This window comes from Corapipo altera, unplaced genomic scaffold, assembly GCF_003945725.1.
Source record: "Corapipo altera isolate COAL_440 unplaced genomic scaffold, ASM394572v1 98, whole genome shotgun sequence".
NCBI classification, from domain to species: domain Eukaryota; kingdom Metazoa; phylum Chordata; class Aves; order Passeriformes; family Pipridae; genus Corapipo; species Corapipo altera.
In genome coordinates, this window is record NW_020884914.1 from 6,331,921 (window position 1) to 6,351,529 (window position 19,609).

Consider the following 19,609-nt stretch of genomic DNA (forward strand, 5'->3'; position numbering starts at 1 on the left):
TAATCGAAATAATAATAATAATAGTATTAATAATAACAATAACAATAATAATTTGTATTTCTGATTATTAATTACAATTATTATTGTTATTATTAAAAATAAATAAACATGCTCTAAATTTTGCTCAGCCAGTTGGACTTGGTAAGCACTGTAGGTCCTTTTCGACTGAAATATCCTGTCTCAACTCACTTTGTAGAGCTTCGACAACAAGGAAAAACCCTTAAACACTCCTAATTTCAGGATTAGAGCCATTAAATCACCAAGTCCCTGCACTGTGAGAAGTCTCCTGGGTCCTTCTCCACTGTAGGACGGAGGGAAAACTTCCGGCCAGGTGACACAGGGGTGTGACGCAACCCCACCTCCCATTTCGCAAGTGCCTGCGCTCACGGACGCCCCGTTAATTAACAGCCCCTTTAATTACGAGCAGCGCCCGGCGCCGCCCGCGTGGCCTCAGGGGACCGGCTCTGCCCCGCTCTGCGCGTGCGCGGCCCCAGCTGTCACGCGCGGCGGCGGCAGCCAATGGGGAGGCGCGTTACTGCGCGGTGCCCCGGTTGAGGAAGTGGCCGCCGTGTCCCCCCCCCCGGTCCCAAGTCCGGCCTCGCTCCGGGATGTGCTGAGGGCGCGCCCGCCGCCCCTCCCAGGTGAGCCAGGAGAGATTTGGGGGGGGTCTCCGTGGCAGGGCGGCCGGGTCGGGGTTGTCATGGCGGCTGCACCCGGGACGGGCCCATCCGGTCTCCATGGCAACCCCGCCCCTTCCCCGCCACTAGGCCGCGGGACCCGCGGGATGCGCTCCCGCCCTGCCTAGTAACGGAGAGCCCCTCGCCTGCGTCCCGCCCCATTTCCTCCTCCCCCGCGGCCGAATTCCCCGCGGGAGAGCCGGGAATGTGTCGCGTACGGCGGGATCCCGCTGCTTCCCCGCGGGGAGGAAGGAGTTGCTCGGGTTTGTTTGGACGCGGGCTGACGGCCGGGGGTTTTGCGGAGCGTGCGTTGAGGTTTTTTAAGTGTAACTGGACAAGCTGAGCCTTTAGTGTTGCCCCAGAGTCTTCACGGCACGGCGGCAGGTGCGTTTCCAGCGGTGCTCCAGCGGCTGTGCCCGTGCCCTCGGGCTCTGCGGGGCGGGATGTACCTGCCCTGTGTACGTGATGAAAACAGCACCCCCATTCTGGAGACTGCTGGTGCTGGAAGTGCTGCTGTTCCCTTATCCTGTCACTGACCGGGGCTGGTTCTTCCCTGCCGGCTTTGCCGTGTCCAGCCGGGAGCCAAAGCACGTGTCTCAGACATCCACAGGCATCAGATTATTGTCATATCGCACTGCGAGCCGTTCAGATGTTTAATTATGTTAACTGTGTTGTGTTTGAGCTCGGCCTGCTCTGGGTCTGTTGTGGTTTGTCCCGGTTGTGTTGTGCTGCAGCCGCTCCCAGCCCGTGCTGGGTGATCTTGGAGATCTTTCCCCTCCCGAGAACGCGTCTCAGTGCCTGGCTTTTTACTGACAGATACATAGAGGCATTAAATCTCTGTCCCCAGCTCACACCAGACTTTCTAGACGCGTGTTTTCCCCTCTCTGTTTGTTTTGATAATTCCCATTATCCTCCTTTGCTGCCGAGCAACAAATGTTCTCAGGGAACTCGCTGTGAGAAGGTGGATGTTTTTCCCCCTCGCAGTGGTTCACACAAATTGGAAATGTTTGCCTCTCTCCCTTCTCTTTATCTACCAATTTACAGATTTATTTGTCTCTGGGCATTGTGAGAGCTTTCTACACCTGTCAACATCTTAAATGTTACCATCCTGGAAATCTGTGCCTTATCCCAAAGGATCATCAGTCAGTTTTGTTTCATATCTATTACTCTCTTCTTCCATCTAGTTATGAATTTGCTGAATAGATCATAGCTGGAATCTCTTTTCAGTGTGGATTCATGCTGGAGTTGTTTAATGTAATTAATTATCTTAATTAACTTCTTTAATCTGCCACAGACTCCCCTTAGCCCAGCTTAGTTTCCTCAGAATCCTTTTTGAAGGACTCTTCTGGGAGTGTTTTGGGAGCACTCGTGTGTGGTGTTTTCAGATAAACCAGTTGTCTGTATGAATAAACTCCAGCAGGTGTCTCACAAGGGAAGTGGGGAAAAAAAAAACCCCAAAACCCACCAACCCCCTCCCAACTGGTGGCTCTGTCCCAATGTGTTGTAACTCCAGTGTGAGCTCCTCATTTATTTACAAGGTAAGACTGAGCAGCCTCGCCCCCTCTTAGAAGCAGGGGCAGGTACCAGGCTTGTAAAGTAGGAGGGTTTATCTTGCAGCTTAAAAAGTGGTTCTGTTGTGTCTTGTAAGCTGCCTTAATTAGTGTTCCTGTGCCTGGTGGTAGATGAAGAAACATTCGGTGGTGTGTAAGTGTTGCTCTGATAGGTCATTTTGCTCTTTGAAGTCGCTGCTGTTTCTCTCAGCTTGTTGCTGGGTGTCCTTAAAGCAAATTGACTTAGTCTGACTGGTTGGTAGGTGGCTGGCCTGTGAATGCCTCTTGAAACCTGTGCCATTCTTAATTTTAACTTCTTTTCCTAAACCAGTGTGAATCATCCTGATTTAAGGTATCTGGGCTGGCCTTGGATGTGATGAATTCAGTGGAATTCAGAAACTGGTCTTTAGCCAAAGAGCCTTTAACAGAACACGTGCATTTATTTTTGTTAACAAAGTCTAGCGCTTCTCTCCTGTCTGGTGTTTTCTCCCCTACTAAGGATGATCTTTATTTACATGTGGGGGTGTTTGTTGCTTCATGGAGGGCTTTTTGGGGGGTGTTATGAATACAGGGGTTGGGCCAGTGTAGTCTGTCAGTCAATGAGTCAGTGCTGCTCTTGTAGCCCATCAGTTGTTGGGAACTGGTCCTGCCACCCCAAAAGCCATTCCCTCACTTCCTGTCCATTTTCCACCCCTATGCCCCCCACCCTGGCCACTCCCAGCATCATTTTTGGAGTGAGCAGGAGCAGGGGAAACTGTGGTTGCAAAGGCTGACTGTGGATGACAGTGCTGTTGTAAATACCTGAGGAATTACAGGTGCAGACCCAGGGACTTCCTGGCAGAGCTGATTCAGAAATCCAGGAGGCTCAGCCTCCCTGCTCATCACAGGTTGCTGTGGGTCATGGGCAGGAATTCCCTCCAGTGACGTCTTAAGATGCTTTTAAGGAACCAACTGGGCTTAAGCTGTTCAGAGTAACAGCAGAGAAAGTTCTCTCTTGGCTGAGCACCTTGTCTACAAACGTGGAAGTCAAGCAGTATCCAAAATCATTCTCAGAGTAGGATCATTTCCATCTTCCTGCCTTTTTTCTTTTTTTAACCAAAGTGTGTCTGATTGCTTCAATACAGAGTGCTGCAAAAAGAATTAGAGCTTCATGTCTCACACGGTGTCCCCCCACCACTTTCCTCCTTGCAGAAAGGTGGGAACAGGAGCTGCTCAGTTTTCCAACATTAGCTTTTAATTAAGTTTTTAATTTCTCCTTTTCAACTTACTATATGGCTGTCAGAGCAGACACCTCTGCCAGAATCCATTTTAAATGTTACTGGCTTAAAACAGCAGTGGGGTTTTTGAGCTCAACCTGAGTGTCTCATGCTGGAAAAGTCACTGAGAAAGGAAAGGAAAAGGAGCCGTTTTGGCTCAGATTTTAAATTCGAGATCTTGGAGAGGTGCGAGCTTGGGGCACTTGTCTGCCAACTGGGAAAGGAATGTTCTTGCCAAGCGTTTTTAAAGTTTATTTTATTTGAAAGCACCTTGTTTGCAGTAACCTCTGAAAAGTTCTGTGTTGGTGTCCCCTGTAAGGGTGTAGGGACTGGGTTTTGTGTTGCTGCTCCGTAATGAGGATGGTGTGTAGGAAATGGGGGCAGCCTCCAATTCCCCTCTCCCGGGTTTTGTACCACACCAGGCTGAATTCCTGGCTGGTTTTACATTTTCTGCGTGGCTGTTTATTCTAATTTAGAAATGGCAGCGGCGTGATGAATTGTGTGGGGGTTTGTTTTTGTTTTCTGGAAGAACTTGTGTATTAAATCTCCCCTCCAGCGAGGTTCCTGTTGCCAGCGTGCCTCTCCTGTGACCCTTGGGTTTGAACTCCCCACAGTGCCACTGTCACAAAGCAGATTTTCTCTTCCCCGTCTTAACAAGAAAAGATTTAACAGCAAAACCCTCTTAGAGATTCTTGTTTGCCATTCCCGGGAGGAATTGCTGTATCTGGGGCAGCAGGAAGCCATGCCTTGTGCACTGTGCCTCAGAGACACTTGGGGAGCAGCTCCCGTGAAATCCACGGCTCCAGCAATGTTTCCAGAGCTGTAGGGAGAAAGAGCAGCCTGGAAGGCAGCTCGCAGGCAAAACATTAACATTTTGTGCTGCTGGGAGTCTGACGAGTCCAGCTCCAAGTGGGCAAAGGATCAGGAATACGAGTGTCAGAGGATTGCACTAACAGTGAGTGTTTTTGTTTCAAATAAATAACCGCTGCTTGCTGCGCAGGTAGAACTGTATTTCGCCTTCTCACTTCCTAATGTCCTTTTAGGGACTGTTTCAGATGCTGAGCCTTCGTGGCGGGAGGCCAGAGTGTTAATTACGGTGATTCAGTGTGTTGGGCTTCCAGGCTTTTAGTGCCTTGCTGTGCTGTGCAGTACGGAGTGAAGTACGGAGCTGGAGTCAAGGTGCAAACGTGTTCCTTAGAACCGTGTTTTCAGAACTTCAGAGCTGAGGAAAAACTGTCTGAGCAGCGTGGGGTGAGCCTCTGGGAGCAGGGCTGGATGCCAGGAGGGTTTTCCTGGGCTATATGTGACAGTGCTGCCTCCCTGACTGTCCAGTGTGCTCTGGCCAAGTCTTGTAGCTGTTCCAAACGAGGGGGGTTTGATATCAGATTGACTTGTTTGGTGTGTTTGGTGAGATTCTGATTTAGCAGAGTGATCTTCAAGGTGTGGCAGCCTGGGAGGCTGTGCAGGGGCAGGTGGTTGGGGAGAGCAGTTTTCTGCACAGAAAGAAGCTCCTGCTGAAGGAACTTAAATAATGAGGAGCTCCAAGTGCATGTCCCTGAGTGACCCAGGGTCCACGAGGGCTTTAAGGCTCAGTGCTTGTGATTCTGGTAGAAATGACAGAAAAACACTGATCAAAAAGTGTCATGGAGTGTTGTAAAATCACATAATTAGCATCAGAGCCTGCTCTCAGCCATGTTATTAACGTTGTTTTCAGACCAAGGCACAGAATCAGTCATTTTGTCCTAGATTTCTCATTAAGAATCTCACTCATTCCATCATCCCCTTCTGGTAATGTAGGGAATGAAGTGATGGCAGCTTTGGGCAGCACTCCTGTGGGATGTGATGGAGGTACAGGGATGGAGGTGAAACCACCACTGTTCTGTTTATGACTGTGAACTCCAAGCCCCGCTGGTTTCCATAACATTCTGGGAATGAGGAGAACTGTGTCTTCTGGGGTTTGTGCTGCTTGTCCCAGATGAACCCCTGTGGGATTCCTAGAAGGAGCAGGAGCATTAAATGGGATAAACAGAGTGTAACAAATCACCTGTGTGATGGCGTTGCTCACATAGCACAGGGGGGCTCTTGGTGTAGGCAGCACATTGAATACCCCAGCTTCCAGTTGCACCTTTAGATCCAAAGGAACTTGTGTGATCCCAAGAGATTTGCTCCTCATTGACATTGTGTGGGCCTGAGCAACCTGACCTAAGTTGGGTTAAACCCCAAAAGATCTTTCCAACCTAATTTTTTTTTATTCTGTGACCACACTTGAAGTAGTACCTTGGAACTGTCATTTAAATACTGTCAGTATTTAAGTATCTTCAAAAATTTGGCTCCTATTGCTTTAATAATGTTGCCCTAAGTCCTGGAATCGCCTCTTTGAGATTCTTAGTAACGAATTCATGATGTTTTCAAATCCAGTTGCACTTTCATTGTATTAAATGAAAGGAGCTTGGTGACAGGGGTTGTCTGTGTAGAACATTCCCTGCGAGACCAGTAACCTAAAAACACAGTAAGCTGAAAATGAAATGCAGCAGGGAAATCTTTACTGCTTTGGGGAATTAGACTGGTTCACATTGAATGGTTTAATGTAAATCAAGTCCCCAGAGCCAGATGGCACAAGGTAGAAAGACTTCTAGCTGTGAAAACTCCTGCTGGCATTCTGGAAGTGACAAGTCCCCAGACAACAGCAGAGTTTGTGGCTGTTTTGGGTGCTGTGTTGCATTTTGGGGAGCTTTTAAAATTCTACCTGGGCTTTGTTTGGTCCTGTTTCTTTATAAGTGAGAGAGGACACCAGGTGGCATTAGAATTTGTTTCCTGGAAGTCTTGCCTTACTGGGATTTGAGGATTGTCCACCCGGGAGTCACAAACAAGGATTTGGTGGTGGCTCTGGAGCAGCTCCTCTGGTGAGGGTTCCAGGCATGAGGAATCCATCTCTGTCCTGCTGTGTGTGCATGTTCACCTTCCAGGGAGTATCTGCAAAGTAAAATACAGCCACTGTGACATGTGTGTGGCTGCAGTGCTGGGCACAGGCACACAGGGAAGGGCCAGCTCACATCCTGCCTGTGCCAGTGGATTGTCCCGGTGTCTCTGGGATTCCTCTGGGATTCCTGTGGCCTGGCCTGTGCCTGGTGTGTACTTGGGAGGCGCCTGCAGGAGCTCAGCCTTTTCCCTCTGTGGAACAACAGCAGATAATCCTTACTAATCCAGCAGGAGTGTGCTCCAAGTAAATGCTTTGAATTCCAGGAGGTGAAAATCTTCATCCCTGTGAGGATCCATGCTGGAGGTGCCGGGAATACCAGGGTGGCTGGGGGTGTGTGTCCGTGGGGACAGTGCTGCCTGAATTATGGGATCACTTTAGAGACACCCACGGGCTGCCAGGGATTGTTTTTCTTTACTTTCCTGCAGATTTGCTTCTTTCTATTCAGAATTAATTTATTTCAATTAGCTGTTAAGTAATAGTAAAAGGCTTTTGATGACCTTCAGTCTTATCTTTGTTTCTGCAAGTGAAGACGATTCCCTCCCGTTGGTTTTTGTGTGAACACTAAATTTGAAACCAATACATCCCTTATTGGGAGTTATAGATGTAAACAACCCTAGTTCCTATTTGTTTAACTTTAGTCTTAGATTACCTGGCTTTTATTCTGCCAGAAAATTCGGTGATGTTTGTTGCTAGATAATAAAATTTTTATTTGGGAATTTCATGAGTTCATCTGCATGGAAGCTGAAATCCAAATAAAAATTAATGAAACCAGTGTCTTGTGACAGTTCATTGTCCCACTCATTTTTACAGGCTGCACAAGGCAGAAATGTTGTTAAAACATGTCTAACAGTGCTAAACAAGGGAAATCTTAACTTGCAGAACCACTTGGCCACGTTTTTGTGGGTATGGAAGTGCTTGAGGGATTTTCAAGCACATTTAAGCAGCTGCCTGCCAAAGTCTAGCCAGCGTCAGGCTTTATCCTGCATTTGAACACCCTGTAGGATTAAGAGTGCTGGTTCTGTGTGGCTGCCTGTTTCTCTAGAAATGGGGTCTGATGTAGATTTTTTTGTCGTTGTTGTTTAAATACAAGAACTTCAAGAGGGAAAGAAAACTTCCTGCTCTTGAGAAAAGCCTGAGTTGAGGTTTCCAATCTGTGAAGCATCTGGTTCAAATAAAGAAACTGTCCCTGCACCTGGCTGAAAATGAGAACTGCCTGGAAATGCTGGTGGTAGAAATGTGCCAGTGCCTGTACTCAGCTCTTTGTGCTCAGTGAACAGGGATAAATAATTCCTGGAGCCTCAGCCATTGCTTGGGCTGATGCTGGGAGCCAAAGGCTCTGCTGCCTTTTAGACAGAATTGTGAAATGCTGTCCTTTAGCTCATTAAAGCCAGAGCTTATCGATGCCAAATATTATTTTTAAATAGTAAGTTTAGGCCTTACAACGTGCTTTAATTTAAAACTATATGTGAAGTTGGCTAATTTAGTAATGTGCTTACTATTTCTGTTCATCCAACTTCCATTACTGCTAAATGTTTGACAGAAGAATTTGACAGGTTCCTCTGTGCTGCCCATTACACCTAAGGCCAAAACATTTTGTAAGATTTGTTTCAGCAGAGCAAGGCAGAAGGGTAGCAGAAATGCTCAAAACCTTTATGCTTTCCTGTATTTTTGAAATGAATTTGCTGTGTGTTAATATCTGCAGGTTTGAGGTAGGAAAGGGAATTCAATGCTGAGTACTGACCTGCAGTATTTTGGAAAAGGGTGTCCTCAGAGCTTTTTCAAAAGTTTAGCTGCACAATCCCTTCATAAGCATGAGATATTAAATAAAATATGAAATGTTGGCTCGTTTACAGCCCTCCTCAGTGTTTTCCGTTTCACAGCGGGGTGAGGTCACTGTGCTCCCCTGGGAGCAGAGGCAGTGGGTGATGTTAACCACACCCCTCCCAGACCGTGCCCATCACGTGAGCAAAGATATTAAAAGAAATAAGATAACTTCATTTTGGCTTTTCCAAAATGGCCGTGGACCTCCTTCAGTTAACCACATGTCCCTGGAGCCTCTGTTTGGCTTCGCAGCAGCCGCCACTTGATCTCAAAGGTCAGAACTGTGGGTTGTCAGTGTTGCTACCTCCAAACCCCTAATGGCCCTTTTAACTTTCATCAAGCCTGGAGTTGTATTTTACACCAATACTGAGGGTTTGTTTGTTTGTTTTGTGCTTCCAAACATATATTTTTGTCCTCTAAAACTAAGCTGACCATAAAAGTGATGCTCTGGTCTCTGTGCTGGCTGAGGGTTTTGCTCAGGACTTTGGCTGTGCCCAGGGACAGGACCTGGTCTTGGGTGTTTCCCAGGTATCTCCATGGAGAGCTGTCACCTGGGTATGAAGGGGATTGCCTGGGATTTCTTCTCTCCTGGTCATAGCACTCTGTTACAACCGGCCCTAGAGAAAGGGGAGGGGGGTAACCCAGGTTCTTAACAATTATTCCTTTGGGGTGGATTAGAGTGAAACAACACTGAATAATCGGTGTCTGAAAACATACATTGGTAAGGTTTACTTTAACAAATTTGTATCAACAGGTATGCTGGCATTTTGGGGGTTGTCATATAACAATGTGACACAGAGATAACCTTTGGGGGGGGGAGAAAATGCATAGGGGAGAGAAAGACAGGATAAGAGTAAGGGAGAGTAAGGAAAAAGAAAAGATGAGAGTGGAAAAAAACGTATTTAGTCACCGCCCACGGGGTGCAGCGATGACACCTGGGAGTTGCCGCTTCCATGTGTGTCAGTTGAAGTGCCTTGATCTGCTGGGGGTGAAGGAGGGAAGCCCCCACACGCCAAGAAGTTATGAGTTATTATACCCATGGTTGGTGTCACGGCCATGCCTCGAGCCTCCAAACTCTCCCTGGGCCTGCACAGTTTCTGTGTCTGGCCTGGTTTCTGTGTCTGGCCTGGTTCCCCCCTTTCGAGATTGGCAGAGGGGGGATGGGCTTTGATGGGCCATCAGAGGTGTAAACTCGGCTCTTTCTGCCTTTTCAGGGCTTGACACCTTCAGCGCTGGAGGAAGGGATGGGCCCAACTGCCCATCAGAGGTGAAAAGCCTGCAAAAGTCTCCTAGAATGCATAAATCATTAACCCTTTCAGTCTCTGACAGCCTCTTACTGCTGCAAGGCCTGGCCAGAGAGGCAGGGGCACGGCTCTGCTCTCCTAAAACCCTGTGGCAGGACATACTGCCAGACAGATGTCCTGAATGTTCCTGAAGTGTGCTGCAGCATCCAGATCAGGTCATGGAGTGAGTCCCTGCAAACACAACCAGTCCTGGTGTCTGAATTTGAGGGGAGGGGAATTACCCGGTTCAACAAAACAGTCATGGATTACTTTTTTAAGGCCGGCTTCAGCTCCAGGATAATGTGTAATGCTTGCCCAGCTCTTTGAGAATGTAGTGTTAGATACACACGGACTAATCCTCACAGGAATGTGTCCTGTGCTGGCTCTGCCTCTCCCCAAGCGGCTACTGGCTCACTCTGCTCCTGGGCCCTGCCTTTTGTACTCATTAGGAAAAATAGTGGCTCTGGCATGGTGGTTTCATTTCTCTCTGATTTATTAATGCTGAGAGCATTGCCTGAGAAGGGGTGTCACCTTACAGGAGCATTAAAACTTGTCAAGAAAAGTGATCCTGTGGCGTGTCACTGCTCTGAAATGGCTCAGCAAAGGGTCTGGCAAGGGTGGGAGGAGTGGGAGGGTGGGCCTGGGGTCCACACCATCAGGCAGGAGTGATGTGGATCAGGTCAGCCACAGCCAGTGAACGTGCCCTTCCTTCCTTCAGGGTCCCACGGGGTAAAGCTGAGGCTTCTTAAAAGGTCACCAGGGGTTGGTGGAGAGCGTGTGCTATGCCATGACAGGGTTGCAAGTCCAGCCTCGGGGGACTTGAGGCAATTCTAGGAGTGTAAAATGAGTTCTAAAGGCAGCAAGAAGTACTGTTTTTGTAGGTGCTTAAGCTGTTTTGAAACTGGCATCTGGACTGATCGTGAACGCTGCAGGCTGCTCAGTAAATATGCAGCCACAGTCCTAGAATAGGCTGGGAAATAACTGTGATTCTTTTTAAGGAATTCTTTGGAGGAGAACAAGTGATCCACATCACTATTACGGATCCCTTTCTCCAGGAAATACGTAGAAGCAGTCATGGGGAGGAAAGCTGTGTCTGGGAGGGATCCCTTGCTTGAAGAAACCCACCTTATTTCATCTTTTTCAAGAGCTGTTGGAGCTCTCTCAGCACTGATATTGAGTTCCAAGGGCCCCGAATGTCCTCGTGTTGTGCTAACTGAGAATTGTTCTCTACCCTCTCATCCAGTGGAGCTGCAGAAAAAACCTGGTTTATGTGCCTTAAAAGAGAAATTTGGGGACAGAATGTGGTTTTTGTGGCTTAACCTGTTTTTTTTCTGAGGGATACAGTGGAAAGGGGGTGTTCAATATTTTTAGGAGAGCGATCGCACACGGTTGTGTGCTGTCAAAACACATCAAATGGGGTTCACTGCTGTGCCTGCTCCTTTTGTGCATCTTTGCCAGTCACAGAGCAAATGTATCTGACAAAGTAAGTGTAATTACTTACAGTTAATTGCCAGACTGTAAGTTTTGGAAATTTACAATTGCCAAAACTGGCAATTGTAACTTTGCCAGTTAAAACTTTTGTGTAGAAGCTGCTCAAATGGCACATCCAATCCAGTGAGGAGTGTGTTTATATCTGTTCCTTCTCGAGCTCTGAGCTCTAAATCAAGAGGATTGGAAAGCTGAGCATCCCTTTCACCAGGAGGGCACAGACAAACACTACTGTGTGCAGCATTTCCCTTATAACTTGGCATTTTGAAACCAAGATTTGAGACTCTTAACATTGCGAAAAGTAAAAATTTCAAGCCATTTGTTTTTGTTAAGGGTGGTGGGTTTGGCTGTTCTTTCCTTTACATCCTGGTCTGGTTCTTCAACCTGGGAGGGCTGGAGCAAGAGACAAGGGAACTGACTCTTGGAGTTGCTGTGCCTTGTCGATCTCATGTGGGGCTTTGTCCTGCCTGAAGCCTGTTCTCCGTTCATGCATCAGTGCTGCAAATGCTTTTGCAACCACTTCAGTTATCACTTGCTGCTTTCCCTCTGGTGCCTTGTTAAAAAAGGCTGAAGACATTGCAGCCAGTGCCCTGTACGTGGTTAGCGGATCGTGGCAGTGCTGTGGAGAAAAGGTGCCCTGGGATTTCTGTATTTGACTGGTCTGTGCCGGGCTGGAAAGGCAGCCCTTGAGGAATTGTACCACAGGGGAACGAGGGCAGTGAAACTAGGTCTCATTTCCCCAGCATAGCTTAAACAAAATGAACATTTTAAAGAGTTGAAATCCTCTGCATATGTACTCACTGGAGATGGCAGGTTTGTGCAAGGGGACTTTCTAAATGCTCTTCTAGCAGTGCTTCCTTTTTAAGCTGTTTGTTCAGTTTCGTTTTAACCAAATGTTGGTCCTGCACAGACGTTTGAAGAGCTCCATACAACATAAGGTACACTTGGCACGTTGTTGGCTCATTTAATGCAGCACCCTGAGCTCTTTTTGGAAGGATTTGTGGCCATGTGCACACCATACTGTGCTCTCAGGGAGTGGGATGGGCATGGATGCAGGGCTGGAGGGGTGGGTCAGGCTGAGCAGCGAGCTGGGCTTATCCCGTGGGCAACGTGGCTTCAAGTTATTTCTCAAATGAATGTTGCCACGTTTTGCTTCATCTCTCCTGAAAATTCATTGTGCTGGGGAAAAACAGGTTTACCAATGCCAAGATCCTGCCGGTGCTTGGAGGTGGGATCAGACCCTGTCCTCCATGGTTCCTCACGTGCCTCCTGTCCTTGCAGGCGTGAATGACAGAGGAGGTGCCCCCGACTGCACTGACGGACGTGAACCTGCGCCTGCTGTGCCACGATGACATAGACACAGTGAAACAGCTCTGTGGAGACTGGTTCCCAATAGAGTACGTCACTGGCTCGGGGGGGGGGATCTGAAACAAAGGCTGGGAGCCTGCACTGGTCCACTTTGGAGCTGACTCCTAAGGCTCTGCAGCCATCTGGGCTGTTGCCAGGACAGCAGCAGGTTTGGAATATTCTGTGCACTGTGCTGGTGTTGCTGTAACGGCCCTTTGCTGCCTGTCCTGGAGGGGCCTGGAGGCATCAGAAAGTTCCTGTGTGCAGACTGTGGCAGGAAAATGGGCTTTGGGAAAGACTGTGAATGAGGTGGGGAAAGGGGCACACCTCCAGGAAAAAGGACAGCATCCCTGTGAAAGGAAGTTGTGTCCTGGAGCGTGTGCTGAGGAAACGCCCTCAGAGCCAAACCAAACCCACAGGGAGCAGCTGTTCCTGAGGGATTATCCTTCTGAATGTCCCAGGGGAAATGAGCAGTACTTCCCTGTGTCCTCAGCATCACTGTTGCTCCCAAAGGTCTGGCTTAAAGCTGATCTCAGTCTGTCCCAGGTCAGTTCCCCAGGCCCCCATTTGGTAAATGCCCATGGCTGCAAAAGCACAGGAATGAGGAGCTTTTCTGGGGGACAGTGACAGATTTCTGGCCTAAAGCACCCAAGGAAACCACAGCTGTAGGCTTCAACTGGTTTTTTTTCTTTAGCTTTGTTGAGAAGGCTTATAGAAGATTTAAGCAGATTATAAATAAGATTGTATAAAATATAACAAATCAGCAAAAGCATTCATAATATTTTGAGTTTGTAGATTTCTTTTAAATGCGAGGCTGAACTCTCATTTTGAAATAAATGAGTACCCCAGTCTCCCTTTTGTATCTGCAGAAGGAGGAGGAGAGTTGGAGGCTGGTGGTGTGATATTTTTTTTTTTGTTCCAATATGCAGTATTTTTTTTACACATGTATCAAATTAATGAGATCCTTACGCTTTTAGATGAGGGCAGATGGATCTTGCATTTAAAAATAACTTGCTAAAGATGGAATTGAAAGCTCTGGGCAGTGAATGTAAACCAAAAATGAGGCTCTCTTAGCAAGGCAAGGAGGCCATTATATGATGCCATTTTACCAAAGGGGGTGCAACAGCTGTTTCCAGGTGAGCATCTCAGGCATGTGGGTTTTGCATCCTGAAACATTCCTGGTTGTCCTTCCTTCCTTCCCAGGTACCCTGACTCATGGTACCGAGATATCACTTCCAACAAGAAGTTCTTTTCCCTCGCAGCCACGTACAGAGGCTCCATCGTGGGCATGATAGTGGCAGAGATCAAGAGCAGAACGAAGGTGCACAAGGAGGTAGGTCCCTACACTGAGCTCCAGTGACATAATCCACCTCTTGCCGTGGTTAACAGGGGTGGGACCTGCTTGGGGTATTTTTTTTTCCCCTCCTATTCAGACACTTGACCCTGAGTTAATTTAGGGAATGAAGCGTGTGCTGATTTCCAGCTAACAGAGCCTGGGTGGGGGGATGTGTCTGAACACATGAGCCTGGTGCCACAGGGTCTCTTCCTGCTGCAGCCCATGGCCTGATGGGAAGCTGAGGGATCAGATCATGCAGGTGTAATCCCAAATACCTGTGCAGGAGGCATTTAACTGTTGCCTGGCTGTGTTCAGTGTCCCTGGTGACTGCAGGATGTGGGAGAAGAAACCTTTACCTTTCTTACTTAAGAGCTTTCTCAGCTGTACTGGGAGAGTCACTCTGGTGACTTCCTGCAGAAACCCCTCCATTTTCACAGTCCCTATCTCAGACCTAGAGGGGAGGTAACCAGCCTGCAAAGAGCTTGAGCTTTGGAGATAATACAGCTTGGAGGCCAGGAGAGACAACACAGTACAGCAGAGAGGGAGAGAAGTGGTGGTCACTGAGCACAGTGTGGAAAAAGACCACTAAAAAAAATCAGGGGCAGTGCAGAGGGTGCATAACCCCTGAAAGGCCATCAGTGTTGTGATTAAACAATAATCCCAACATTCACAGGAGCTGAGAGCACTGAGCAGCACGGGTCTCTTCACTTCAGCTATCTGGCTTCACCTCAAAGCTCATCAAAGTCAGAAGCTGCACCTTCAGCAACTCTAACAAAAGGCTCTTGTCCCAGCCAAGCTGGAAGCCAAGGGCTTATTCAGCCACTGCTCCAGCAGTTGGGCTTGTGGAACGTGCTCCTTGTGCTCTGCAGCAGTGCAGGGATGTCCAGCTCAGGTGGAGCTTGCAGGCCATGAGGACCTGCTGGGTTGATTTAGACACTGATGGGTGACTCCAGAACTGGCACTTTGAATCCTTCCTGGTAAAGAAAGCCAATATGTTCTGTCCCTAAGGCCACAGGTAATGCCTGTAGTCAGGAAGCACCATGATTTGTGTTCTGTGTCTGGGAAGATGATATGAAAGTAGGAGTAGCCCCAAAGGAACCATGCTTGGATTTTTGAACTTCCTTTCCAAAAACTTCAGCTAAGACTGTTCAGTGAAGAGAAGATTCCTGCTTTGGCCTTGTTTTCAGGTGTTCCAGTACAGGATTTCTGCTTTCTCCTGTCCCTCCCTGGGTACCCTACTAAATAACTTGTCTTATCTCTACTCAGGATGGAGACATCCTAGCTTCCAATTTTCCTGTGGACACTCAAGTTGCTTACATCCTAAGTCTTGGAGTGGTGAAGGAGTTCAGAAAACATGGAATAGGTAAGATGCTGCCCAGTGACAACTGTTGCTCTCGTTTGCCACGTGTGGCCAGTGGGTGTGACTGAAGGAGCTCCAGCATATCCCTGTAGGAAAGGCTTCCCCCTGACTGATACCAGCAGGTGGGAAGGTGATGCACCTACATCTCCTGCCTGGTGTCAGTGCAGCTGCACTTAGAACTTTTTACTGGTGTGGACACAACACAATATGCAAATATTTCCAAAGAGCAGAGGGCTTTGTCCATCTTGTTCCCAGGGGCCAGCTGAGCACACCGAAAACTCGCAGCCCTGCTGCTGAGACTGACTGGCAGTGTGAGAACTTCACCCTGGAGCAGGGTTTGAAATGATTTTCTCTTATGGGTATCAGCAGCCTGATCCCTGAGGCAGAAAATAGAGCTGCTTTTAAGCTTTCAGCTTCAACAGATAGAACAAACAGTTAGAAAATGACAAAGGGAACTGGAAAAAGAGTGTAACTTGGACCTGGTTAGATCTCAAATGCCTGGACAAGTCAGCTCTGAATGTCTGCTGCCACATGCAGCGTTCCTGCAGCCATTTGGAATCCTGCAGTTCAGAAAGGCTTTACCTCTGCCTAGAGCAGGGTGTGCTCTGTCACCAAATGCTGCCCTTCTGGGGTGATTTCAGGCAGAATCTGTATCTTTGATCTGCAAAAGGGAACAGGCTGGGTTTGGCAGTGTGATCCTGGGTTGCACACCTGGGATCTCTTCAGTGGATGCAGGTATAACTCATTATTTACAACTCCTCCCTTCTCCCCCAGCCATGTTTGGAAAGGGACAAACTGATAGGATGCACAAAGAAATGACCAGAGAGTCCTCAGAGAGAGCACTGTGTTTAAAGCTTGCATTGAAATGCCACAGAATGATGTTCAGAGAGGGTGGTAAAGGGGTATTCTGTAAAACTGCGGTGGTTTTGAGTCTCCTTTCAGTTTCCAAGTCCTCATTTTTTTTCCCAGCTCCATCTTGCTGGAATTTTCTCCCATCAGAGTCAGTATTTCCTGCATCCATTTCATCTACACAGCATGTTACCATCCTCTCTCAAAACCTTTGAACTTGTACCTGTAGCAACACAGCCTAAAGAAGCTGCTGCTGCTTTTTCTGAGACCTTTCTTTTGAGAGTTTTTCTGCTGGTGTTTGAAGCTGAAGCCTTTTATGCAGGAGGCTCTTCACCCCAGGCATGCTGCTGAGCACTAAAGCTCTGATTTTTCCCTGGAAGACAGTAAAAGGTTTTGGTTTGTAGTTCTCTGCTATTCTTAAACCAGAGGACAGCTGGATTTCTGTGAAGTTTCAAGACTGGAATATGTCGTAACTAAACTGAACTGCTCTATTGTTGATGTCTCTCGGTATATTTTGGGTTTGCAGATCCTGGGGATTGTGAAAGAGCAGCAGCCACCTCACCTGTGTGTATTAGTCAGGCTGATCCTTTAGCCTGGTGTTACCACACCTGATGGGAGAAGTTCCCATGCAGGTTCTGCTGGGTCCACCATGCCATGTTGAGGTGGTGTGGATGAACCTCCAGGTCTTGTCTCTTGGGGCTGGAGTATCCTCTGTGCCCTCCTCTAGTTTTTCCTGCTGGCTGCACCAAATCCAGGTTGAGTGAGGCTGTGCCTCTGCTCTCTTCCTTAGAAGGGATCTTCAAAACCCACCAGTTAGATTTTGAGTTCGGCAGACACAGGGCAATAACCTGCTTGTGAAGCTCTGTTTTGACACTCTGCTGTTTTAAATGGCTCTAAAATAAATAAATATATGGGGTGGAACTGATACCATTGAAAATGACTCAGTGGCCTTCCCCACAGCTGGGAGCTGCTCCACTGGGGATGGGTGACATTGTCATGGTAAGTCCCATGTCTGGCTCATCCCTGTGGTTATTGAGTCAGAGATCTGTGTCTTTAAAATCTCTGTTTTTTGAAGCCATGCTTATAGGTGAGATGAGATTCATATTAAAACCATCTAGCATGGTCCTCTGAGAACTGTGTGGGATTTGGGGCCCTCAGGGATGTGCAGCAATCCCTGCTCAGACACTGGTGCAGGACTCAGCTGAGCCCCACGAGCCCTCATGCTGAGGAAGGCTCCACACTGTGATCCTGCTGCTCTTCCCTTCCACAGGTTCACTCTTGCTGGAGAGTTTGAAGGACCACATCTCCACCACTGCCCAGGACCACTGCAAAGCCATCTACCTGCACGTCCTCACCACCAACAACACAGCAATAAACTTCTATGAAAACAGAGACTTTAAACAGCACCACTATCTCCCCTATTACTATTCCATCAGAGGGGTCCTCAAAGATGGCTTCACCTACGTCCTCTACATCAACGGTGGGCACCCACCCTGGACAATCTTATATCCTTTACCTGCTGAGCACAGGCCAAGCCATGTTTGGGGTTAACAACACCAACCCACCAAAGTGTGGGGACTGCTGCCTGCTCAGATGTGAGTTTAACCTGAAGCTGGAAGGAAGGTGATGATAGAGGGATTTGACAGTGATCTGTGTGTCCCCAGGCTCCCCCAACTCCTCTGGGAACAGGTCAGGGAGTCAGCCTAGGATTTCTGGAGCAAGCTTGATGCGAGTGTTAGGCCAAAGTGCTGGGCATGCTTTGGCTTGTGGTGTGCAGGATTTGGCCTGCATGGAGCATGGCAGAGAAACTATTGGTCTTCCTTCCTGTAACTTGGGATCCCCTGTGAGCCTGGCCTGGATCTCAGCAGGCTGCTCTCACACTGATTTAGAGAGTTTGTTTCAGGTCACCAAGTCATGGAAAGAAACCCCTCTTTCCCAAGTGTAGCTGGTCAATCCCAACCTCCCGGGGCAGGGGGATGGATTGCCATCCCCACAGGAACTTGCCGTGGAATGCAAAGAGAATGGGCAGCTGCTTAGAGGAGGTATTTCCCACACAATTGGAGCCAGCATTCCCAAACTGCCATCTTTTACAGGGGAGAACAGACCTGCTTTTGACAGACAGGTGGTGGCAATGAATGCAAGGAGCAGGTCTGAGTGAGCAGAGCAGCTTCCACTGTGCACGGAGCGATTTCACGTGTTTCTTTAGTCACAGTGTAACTGTTTTTGTCCTTAACTGGTGGCCACTGACTACCTACAGCACATTGGATCCACACTAGCCAGCCTGAGCCCGTGCTCCATTCCCCAGAGGATATACCGGCAAGCCCAGAGCCTCCTGTGCAGCCTCCTGCCCTGGTCTGGCATCTCTGCCAAGAGCGGCATCGAGTACAGCCGGACGATGTGACCGCAGCGTGTGCGGGAAGCCCAGGTGGGTACTGGGGACAGCCCCTTCCCTGCCCCACGGCCACAGTCCTGGAGTGGGAGCATCCTGCTGCTGTGGAGTGCCTGGGCAGCTCTGTGCTCCGGCCTCCAGCCAGTGGCTGAACTCCTGCTGGTTTCATTTGAAGGGAATTCGCATTCTGATCTTGTTTACTTGAGCCCAGAGCCCAACAGAAGGTGGAATGTGCTGTCCCTCTCCTTTTCCCAGATATTGGAGCAGCGTGCAAGACCCACAGTGACTGAGCCCTCAGTGTCCCAGCCCAGGAACTGGAAGGCCATTTGCTGCCAGTGCCATTGCACGTCTCTGACATTCCCAACACTGTGGCTCCCCTGCACGCTTGGAGAGACCGTCATTAACACCTGGTTTCCCTACAACACCTGCCCTCTTTTCTTTCCATAGGATCATTCCTCCTTCCACGTGACCCACCCGGCTCTGCACTGGTTCCAGTGATGACAGCTCTTGGCCAGTGACCCAGCCCCTGGGCGGGACTCCCTGTTCACAGGGACTGACATTTGGCAGACTTCACCCCGGGGCTCAGCCCCGACCCCCCGTGGGCTGGGGCGGGCCTGGGTGTCCGTCACCACTCCGTGTGCATGTTGCACTGTCCCCATCACCTCCCTCGCCTCCGGTTTGCTCCTTCCATACAGGTGGGTTCAGCTGCTGCTCCCACTGCTCCCAGAGCAGCTGAGGGAGGGTCAGGAATGTGCACTGAGGAACCACTGAACGGCTGGCAGGGGACAGTTGGAGAGTTGTGCTGGGGAAAGGGGAGCCGGGTGAGGGGAAAGGGGGAGTGAGAATCATGGTTTGGTCCTCCCACATCAGCTGCTCGTGCTTCCTGTGGGTAACTTGCAGGAAGAGTAACTGCCTCGCATGAGAAACTACCCAGCCCCACCAGCCCTCTGGAGTGATGTACAAAGAAGCGTAGAATTCAGGATGCATCGAGTAGAAGGCAGGGAATGAAATTGCTATTTCATAGTGAAATATATATGTATTATAGTGTATAGATCTTTCTGCCTCTGTCCAAGTTGGAATGTAGCAGGGGAGGGGAGCTGGGGGGGTAGAGTCTGGTCCAGAGCCCGTCTCCTCCCCTGTACGTGCCCTCCCTTGGCACTGGGCTCCTGCAGGCTCTGGAATGATGGAATCTGTGCATAGATCACAACAGCTTTTCCTTGCTGAGGAAGGTGCCCCAGCTACTCACTGTTGTGTTCTGGGCTGTGCTCTGACC

At 48.8% G+C, this 19,609-nt stretch overlaps 1 protein-coding gene across 2 annotated transcripts; it reads left to right on the top strand.

The window, feature by feature from the left end:
* Positions 1-517: 517 nt before the first annotated feature.
* Positions 518-19,389, top strand: NAA60 (N(alpha)-acetyltransferase 60, NatF catalytic subunit). 2 transcript variants are annotated; one of them, XM_027654923.1, is made up of 7 exons: positions 518-641; positions 12,337-12,452; positions 13,606-13,735; positions 15,005-15,101; positions 17,218-17,452; positions 18,192-18,372; positions 18,784-19,389. In XM_027654923.1, exons 2-6 carry the CDS (start codon positions 12,343-12,345, stop codon positions 18,346-18,348), a joined length of 729 nt encoding a protein of 242 aa, XP_027510724.1. In that variant the 5' UTR covers positions 518-641; positions 12,337-12,342; the 3' UTR covers positions 18,349-18,372; positions 18,784-19,389. The 2 variants fall into 2 exon arrangements, with proteins under 2 accessions (XP_027510724.1, XP_027510725.1); XM_027654924.1 differs by lacking the exon at positions 518-641 and adding an exon at positions 899-1,061.
* Positions 19,390-19,609: the final 220 nt, after the last annotated feature.

Coding starts and splice junctions, on each gene's coding strand:
- NAA60 (XM_027654923.1), top strand. CDS start 12,343: ATGACAGAGGAGGTGCCCCCGACTGCACTGACGGACGTGAACCTGCGC. Junction 13,736..15,004: donor GAACGAAGGTGCACAAGGAG/GTAGGTCCCTAC, acceptor ATCTCTACTCAG/GATGGAGACATCCTAGCTTC. Junction 15,102..17,217: donor GTTCAGAAAACATGGAATAG/GTAAGATGCTGC, acceptor TCCCTTCCACAG/GTTCACTCTTGCTGGAGAGT.